The sequence below is a fragment of the Pongo pygmaeus genome, chromosome 15, assembly GCF_028885625.2.
Source record: "Pongo pygmaeus isolate AG05252 chromosome 15, NHGRI_mPonPyg2-v2.0_pri, whole genome shotgun sequence".
NCBI classification, from domain to species: domain Eukaryota; kingdom Metazoa; phylum Chordata; class Mammalia; order Primates; family Hominidae; genus Pongo; species Pongo pygmaeus.
Genome location: NC_072388.2, coordinates 59,397,068 through 59,405,603, shown reverse-complemented (window position 1 = coordinate 59,405,603; position 8,536 = coordinate 59,397,068). Strand labels below are relative to the sequence as shown.

The window sequence follows — 8,536 nt, the reverse complement described above, 5'->3', positions numbered from 1 at the left end:
CATTGTAATTGTGCGCACTTGCTCCAGACTTTAGGGTATTAACTGATTTTTAGAGCCGGGTTTAAGCCTCCGTTCCGGTCCTCACACAGCTGCCATGTCAATAAGGACTGTTTCAAACAGAGACATTCCTTCTGGGAGGGCACTGCAGCTCTTTAAGACTTCATGTGAAACATCATAAGCACTAAAATAAGACAGTGAGGAGAAATTACCAGACATGGCTCTGGGTTTAGCAGTGCCAGGCTTCCAGTTTGGAAAGTCATTGGGCATACTATATGGCAGAGGCTCTTTTGAAAGAATGCACACCTATTAAATGCATTTTTTTTTAAAAAAAAGCCTAAGGTAATGAAATATCAGCATCTGCTTCCAAGATCTAATTGCATGGAATAAGCAAGAGTATCAAGGATGCAGAAAGCATTATATTCAGCAGAGAAGCAGCTTCCTGTCTACTTGGAATCTCCCATGTGGCAGCGCTGAGGTGGGAACCCTTTATGAGTTTAGAATGTATCTTGCAGGGTGCACTGTACTGAGTGCATCATTTTAAAACCATATTAATAATAAAAGGGGAAACCCAGACACTGCTTCTCCTTCTCCCACTTGCATCTCAATATGCAAAAGGTTCTGTAGTGCTGGGCTCTTTGGCTAAAGGAATCAAAACATATTTAAAGAAGACAAGCCAGTTTAAGGAGCCTACAGTTTGCTCTTCACCAATCACTAAGAGGGCACACTGAAATCAAAAGCATTTTAGAAGTGTACTTAGAATTCTGTTTTGAACTTATCTAATCAGAGATAAGTATAGTCATAAATTCACTCTCCTTCCACCATTTGGCTTCCCTTATCTCCACGCATTGTTCTTATCTCCTGCTAGTCTCAGCTACTGACAATAGATTATCTTTGTTTAGAGAGGCTAATTGTTTTCAAAATCTTTTTAATAATTGCTTTGGAACTAGGTGTGCAAATGAGGCTTAAGATAATTACAACTTCACTTGTTTGTGCAGTTTTACTAAGCATTCTCCACACATAAACAAAACAGCAGATGATGGGACTTAAATTGCAGTGCATCTCTCATTCCCTGGCAGCAAAATAGGCCAGCATTGCAACACACACACACACACACACACACACACACCCCTCTTTATTTAATCTTCTTGGAGCCGCTGTCGTCCTCGCTTTGAGGGCAGTGTCCCTCTCAGAGCAGGGTAAGGATTATGTTACAACCGGACGGTTATTGGAGCCGGGCACAGTTTTATTTAATTTACACCACATCCAGCGCCTTTCGTACGAGGTTCCCAAAGCATTTTTGCTAATAGCAAGTAAAGCCTCTCGGCATTCCTCAGTAGCAGAGGCGGCACTGCAAAACGCAACCGCACAGATGGGGAAATTGAGTCCAGAAGCTTCAGGAACCTGCTGGTTTCAATCGCAGAACATTAAGATACCAAATCACAAATGAACGCTCCGAGTCTCTAGGTGCTCAGCAAGTATGCTCTAAACAGCTCTCTGCCTGGTCTCAAATCATGGAGGTCCTTTGTGAAGGAGGGAAACGCTGTCCGACTGGGAGTACTTGTGCCCTTTGGAGGGTGGTGTGCAGCAGTGGGGGGAGGACAGTGGGAGTTGGTGGGGGGAGGGAGGAGGAAATAGGGTTGGACTCCTCGAGCTGAAGCCAACCCGAAGAGAAGCCACTCTTCCAGAGGCTGCATGCGGGGACCCTGGTCTGCTCTTTAATTATTTATCGCGTTCCATAAGCTATTCATCAATCCATTATTTATTCATTCCAACATTAAAGTAATTAAATATGAGCTCACCGGGAGAGGGCAAGTCTGCAAGGGATGAGGACAAGAGTACGGAGGGAGAGGGGAGGAATTAAGGTTTGAAGTCACTGATTTGTGCGGAGTTGTGCGCGACTCCCCTTAGGTGATACTGGCGACGGGTCCCGCGTTGCGGGGTCCTGACGCGCTCACCCACTCCCTACCTCCCCACACCTCCGCAGCGCAGCTCCCTCAGACCCCAACTGGCTTCCCAGCTTTCCTCTTCCTTCTCCTCCCACCACTCCCTACCCGCGCAGCCCGGGCAACACCCCCAACCCCCAGCTCCGCAGCCTCGCCCTCCCCGCGCTGGGCGGTGCGGCAGCGCTGGGCGGTGCGGCCTCTCTGCCCCGCCGGGCGGCGCGCTGGCTGGCCAGCCCCGGATAGGCGCCGCCGGCAGCCAATCAGCTTGCCGGGGACGCTGCGCGCTTTAAGGCCGCTGCGGGGAGAACAGAAACCAAGTTCCCCGGCAACTAGAAGCATCCACCGGGCTGGAGGTCGGAGGCGGCAAGGCCTTAAAGGCTACTGAGTGCGCCGGCCGTTCCGTGTCCAGAACGTCCCCTACTCCTCCGCCTTCTCTTCCTTGGCCGCCCATCTCCAAGTTCCGACTCCGGTTTTCGCCTTTGCAAAGCCTAAGGAGGAGGTTAGGAACAGCCGCGCCCCCCTCCCTGCGGCCGCCACCCCCTGCCTCTCGGCTCTGCTCCCTGCCGCGTGCGCCTGGGCCGTGCGCCCCGGCAGGCCCCAGCCATGTCGATGCTGCCGTCGTTTGGCTTTACGCAGGAGCAAGTGGCCTGCGTGTGCGAGGTTCTGCAGCAAGGCGGAAACCTGGAGCGCCTGGGCAGGTTCCTGTGGTCACTGCCCGCCTGCGACCACCTGCACAAGAACGAGAGCGTACTCAAGGCCAAGGCGGTGGTCGCCTTCCACCGCGGCAACTTCCGTGAGCTCTACAAGATCCTGGAGAGCCACCAGTTCTCGCCTCACAACCACCCCAAACTGCAGCAACTGTGGCTGAAGGCGCATTACGTGGAGGCCGAGAAGCTGCGCGGCCGACCCCTGGGCGCCGTGGGCAAATATCGGGTGCGCCGAAAATTTCCACTGCCGCGCACCATCTGGGACGGCGAGGAGACCAGCTACTGCTTCAAGGAGAAGTCGAGGGGTGTCCTGCGGGAGTGGTACGCGCACAATCCCTACCCATCGCCGCGTGAGAAGCGGGAGCTGGCCGAGGCCACCGGCCTCACCACCACCCAGGTCAGCAACTGGTTTAAGAACCGGAGGCAAAGAGACCGGGCCGCGGAGGCCAAGGAAAGGTACGCGGCGTGCTTCCCGCGACTCGGGCGACCCCAGGAAGCCGTCCTTTCTCCTCCGCCCCCTCCCGCCCCCGCAGGCACCAGCCACCAAGTCCTCCCCGCCTGCCGGAGCCAGTCCACGGGGCGGCGCGCAGGCCCTCCGCGGCGCTGCAGCGAAAGTTCATGAACTGTGAGGTTCCTTGCTAAGGATGGGGCCTCATTTGCTTTGAGCACCCGCGCGTGGGTTTCTCTGGGATGTGAGTGTCGGGAAATATTGGCGCTAGGTTTGGTTTTCATGCCTCCCTGGCTGGCCGCGGCTTAGAGTGGTGGGTGGAGAGTGAGTTTCTAAATCAACGGGCAGTGAAATGTTGATTGGTGTCGCAAGGAAAGGGGTTTGGTGGGAGCTGAGGTTCGTGAACCTCTCTCCTCTTGCACCCCAGAGGGGAGAAGCTGGCCTGAGACATTGGCTCTGCCCCACTCCCGCCCGGTTCTCCACCGCTCTCTCTTGATAGTCTTTTGGATTAGAGGTAGCCTGCTTCATTTCTCACTAGCTGGACAAAGGGAGGAGTCTTTTAAAGATACACCAAAAAGAGAGCTTTGGGGAGAGTTGGCGCTGCATTTACTCCCCGGCGCCCCAAATTAAGAAAGGGTTGATCCTCGCCGTGCTCGCTCGCGCGTGGCCCGGCACTACAGCCCGTCGGTCTGGCTGACCGCGCCGCATGCCCAGACGAGGAAAGGGTCTCCAGTCGCAGCCTTCTCTCGCACTGGAGCTCACAAGGCAATATTTTAAAAATTGGTCTCTACCTTCCCCCACCTCGGGGCAACACCTTCGGCCACCTGGGCAGGCTCCTTCCGTTCTCCATAGAGTTTCGGACAGAGATTCAGAAGGACGGTGGGGAGGTGGCTGTGGCCGGGAGAGCGCTCCGCGAAGCCAAAGAGTTTGGGGGAAACCAGAGCGCAGGGGCCGGTTAGGTTTTCCTTTGTTCACTTCGAAGACTGGGGGCCGAAGATATTGCTTCCTTTCTTGTCTTGGTGGAAAACCAGAGCCAGGATAAATTCTGCTGAAATGGGCTTGTCGGGAGACAGAGACTGTGAGGATAAGGGGAAAGAAAGGAGACAGGCGCTAGGAGTCGGGAGGACTGACGAGCACTCGGAAGGCGGAAGCGGCGAGGGAAGCGAAATCCTGAAGTTAACCGGCACCTAGTGCCGGGACTGACGCCCCAGCGCGCCGCGCCCGCTGGCAGCCTGTGCGGGGCGGCGAAGTTTCCCCTGCCCAGAAAGGATGGGTTGGGGTGGGTGTTGGTAGGAAGTTTGAGAGGGGGACACGAGGGGCTGAAGAGTTAGCAAGTAACACAGGAACAGGGATTGTATGGTTGCAGTTAGCCTTTAGTTAACAAAACGGCAGTCCTATAAGCCAGGCCCGAGGGCCGACTCCAGATGAAATCAGAGACTGGCTGCGCTCCCTGTGTTTACTCAGGTCACTGGGCCGCGCTGGGCACCACTTCCCATGACCTGTCCTGTGTCTCCAAAACCACCAACTCTGGTCTGGGGCAGGAAAACGGGATGTTTAATTGTCTCCTCATATGGGAACAAGGCAATGGATTTGATTCACCCCAAACTTTTGTGCATTGGACTCTGTCCTCTATCATTTCTTTATCACCAATATCTATTTATTGAAAGATTTTCAAAGTTACATTTAAATATGTTGCTAGTTTGTATGTATTTAAATGTAACTGCTGGAACAAAATTTAAAACATATATTTTGTATGTTTCAAATAAATCCTGCTAATCTATCACTTTCTGAAATCTGGAAGAGAAAAGGACCTGGCTCTTAACAGGAGGCTCTGTCCTTAGCTCTCCATTTCTCCAGGGTCCTCTGACTCCTCACCTCCCCCATTACCCTTGGGGATGGGTGGAAGGGTAGAGCTCCTCCATTTGGGTCGGTGACAGATTGCACAATGGCCCTTTCCTCCTTCCAGCTCCCCTCCCTCCATCTCACACTTTTTTTTTAAACCTACTTTTTTTTTTTTTAACCATATGGTGTTGTCCTCTATTTCTTAGGGAGAACACCGAAAACAATAACTCCTCCTCCAACAAGCAGAACCAACTCTCTCCTCTGGAAGGGGGCAAGCCGCTCATGTCCAGCTCAGAAGAGGAATTCTCACCTCCCCAAAGTCCAGACCAGAACTCGGTCCTTCTGCTGCAGGGCAATATGGGCCACGCCAGGAGCTCAAACTATTCTCTCCCGGGCTTAACAGCCTCGCAGCCCAGTCACGGCCTGCAGGCCCACCAGCATCAGCTCCAAGACTCTCTGCTCGGCCCCCTCACCTCCAGTCTGGTGGACTTGGGATCCTAAGTGGGGAGGGACTGGGGCCTCGAAGGGATTCCTGGAGCAGCAACCACTGCAGCGACTAGGGACACTTGTAAATAGAAATCAGGAACATTTTTGCAGCTTGTTTCTGGAGTTCTTTGCGCATAAAGGAATGGTGGACTTTCACAAATATCTTTTTAAAAATCAAAACCAACAGCGATCTCAAGCTTAATCTCCCTCTTCTCTCCAACTCTTTCCACTTTTGCATTTTCCTTCCCAATGCAGAGATCAGGGAGGAAAAAAAAAAAAAAAACCCAAACAAACAAAAGCACCCAGGCACCCACTGTCAGTTCTGGGCAACTGATACGCCTGTTTCAGCAGCCTTTCTTTTTTTTGAATGAATGGGAATTGCAAATCAACTGGATTTTCATTATTTCCTTTTAATTTATATATGGAGAAATGTGAAGAGGGAAAGGAAATGGAGAGAGAAAGAGAAAGAGAAAGGGAGATAAAAATAGTGAAAATAAGAGCCTCCAGGCTCAGAAGAACTGATTACATTCTTAAGGTGAACAGGAAAAATACAATCTATAACTTTCTTTGATGAAGAAAAATTAAGTTTACATTTTTCATATTTAGTGTTAAACAATTTAATGTAGATTAAAATAAAAGAACAGTATTAGGAGGAAAAAACAAGTGCCTAAATGTCTTAATGCTCTCTATGTGAGACAGAAATAGACGTGACCATTAGTAATGCAACTATTTTTGTCAGATTTAGTGGGATTTTTTGGTTGTTGTTTGTTTTCTTGGGTTTTTTTTTTTTTTTTTAATGACAAACTCTAAAAATGTACCAATGTGAAAAAACACTTTCCTGAATGCCATTACTCATGCCCTCAAAGCTTTCATATCTGTAGCCTACTCCTGTTAAGGGTTTCTCCTGTTTCTAGTTTCTAGTTTGCAAAGGTATGCCAACGAATCTGGCAACCTGGTATTTGTTACTAAAACAGCATGTGTTTTCAGGTTTCTTTTCTATTGTACCTAAAGCAGTCTAAATTAAAACTTAGTAGAACACCAGGAGTATGATTGTGTTTCTGAAAGGTGAGTGGTGTATTGCTGTCATTGGGCCCTATTTTTTTTTTTTAATATGTTTTTCTTTCTTACTTAATGGTGGCTGTGAATTGCAGGGTACTTTGAAGGCCATCATCTGAACCAAGAGTAGTAACTAGATTAATTATATGACAGAAAGAGTGAATTTAGCCTTGGGGTATTTATTAACTTCTATTATTTAGATATGCAATTTTGTTTACCACTGTCTCTTCACAGCATTCATATGTTAACTAAGCTCTTTTGTGTTAACAAGTTTATGACAAGACTGTGAAAGTAAAAATAATTTATCTGCTTGAAGACAAAAAAGGGAAGGAGAACAAGGATAGAAACATTGTGAATTAATTTGTACAAATAGAAAGCAGACCAGCAGGACAGGAGCTCTTTTGCAGCGCTGCCGGATAGTGTCTAGAAAAATCCCAGTAATCATGTAGGCTCCATATTATTTTTGCCTGGGGCAAAATGATGTATCTTCTGTATTTAGCTTTTAAAATTAGTGAAACAAATGGCATTATTTATTAAAATTCTACTCAGGATAACAGGATTGGCTTGCTTGTGCTTTGTGAAATATTGTTCCCCAGGGAGAATCTATTTATTTTGTGACATGACAGTTTCATAATTTTGATTTTTTCCCATCTGTAAGTGTCACCATTAATATGTTATTTCTTTCTTACTCTTTCCTATTTCTGTTCTGGTCTAGAAAACTGAGGTGTGTTTGGGGAAATCAAGGCCTTCTTATTTTTTAAAACTGTCAAATAGCTTTGAGTTCCAGGGAGAAATGGTCACTGTACTTAACTGTAGACACTTTTACTTATAAAGTCGTTCTTCCCCTCAGTGATGGACAGATGTGCACACAGCCACTCAGAGACCATCATTTGGTTTGGGAGCTCAGGGTCCCAATCTCCCTTGTTAGTGTTTTGGATCATTAAGTCGGTGTTTATTTAAGTCACTAGGGTGTTTATTCTCCCTGTCTTGGGCCACGGAGAAATGCCACCCTCTGCAGGAGGGGCTCTCACAGGGAATCTCCGTACATTCTTCACATTCACTCCCCAAAACAAACACCCTGCACAAAGATAGCTTTCAATGACCCTGACAGGCTTCAAAGGACGCTGCGGAAATCTCTCTGGAAAATAGGAAGGGCCAATTACTTTAATTTCTTACATGCCGTCTCTTCCTACTCCGGTGACTACCCCCCACTCTCCCAGCTCCGCTTGGGATAATTTTAGGCTCGTGGAAGTTGTGTCTCGAAGGGCGCCCCGGCCCACTTCCTGCTCCCTTAGTTGGGAATCTTGGAAATGTCTGCAGATCCGGCGAGGAGCAAGAGAGCTGGTCCTGTAAAAGCCCCCGTGATTACTGCTTGTAAACTTGTTAAAAGGACAATTTTCTGTCACAGTCATAAACTCTTTGTAAAACCCCTGGCACTAAATCCAGAGCGCGCATATTCCAGATGTGTTTAATAAGAAATTGCACAATGTGCCTCCTTCCGCCATCCTCGGCTCAGTCTGGGTAAAAGAGGGACGAGCAGGAGGAGGCGAGAAAGCTGGATATTGCTTTGAGTTTTTTTGGCAATCATATCAGAGAGATCATTAGGGGAAACTAACCATATTTTTTTCTTCCCTCGAGGAAATCTTCGAGAACCAGCTGTTAAGGGACCTCCAATTTACCTTCTGGGCGTCACAATTTAACTGAATCTAAACCCACTTTTCGTTTCTCCTCTACAGATGTCATAACGGTAGCCAAAAGTAATGAACAACGGCTTATAAATAAAGTGTTTGTAGGACGAAACCATACAGCATTGTGCCAAGTGAAATGAATTAAAAAAACACTAGGGTGATGTTTATTTTTTAACATTTTAAACCTAAACACGCGATTGTTCGAGTCCCCACTGTCTGCTCGCCTTGACCTCTTGGCTGAAAACGAAGCTTCCTAAAATCTCAGAGGCCAAGGGGTTTGGCTCCCGGTTCCCGAATTTTTGGCTTAGTGGGTAGGGGCTCAAGAGCCCAGCGAGCTACAGGGAAGGAGAAGGGCACCGCTGGGGC

At 48.6% G+C, this 8,536-nt stretch overlaps 1 protein-coding gene across 2 annotated transcripts; it reads left to right on the top strand.

The window, feature by feature from the left end:
• Positions 1-2,235: 2,235 nt before the first annotated feature.
• Positions 2,236-8,311, top strand: SIX1 (SIX homeobox 1). Of its 2 annotated transcripts, none has more exons than XM_054449229.2 (2): positions 2,236-3,106; positions 5,147-8,311. In XM_054449229.2, exons 1-2 carry the CDS (start codon positions 2,547-2,549, stop codon positions 5,439-5,441), a joined length of 855 nt encoding a protein of 284 aa, XP_054305204.1. In that variant the 5' UTR covers positions 2,236-2,546; the 3' UTR covers positions 5,442-8,311. The 2 variants fall into 2 exon arrangements, with proteins under 2 accessions (XP_054305204.1, XP_063507729.1); XM_063651659.1 differs by having other exon boundaries at positions 2,242-3,047; positions 5,147-6,464.
• Positions 8,312-8,536: the final 225 nt, after the last annotated feature.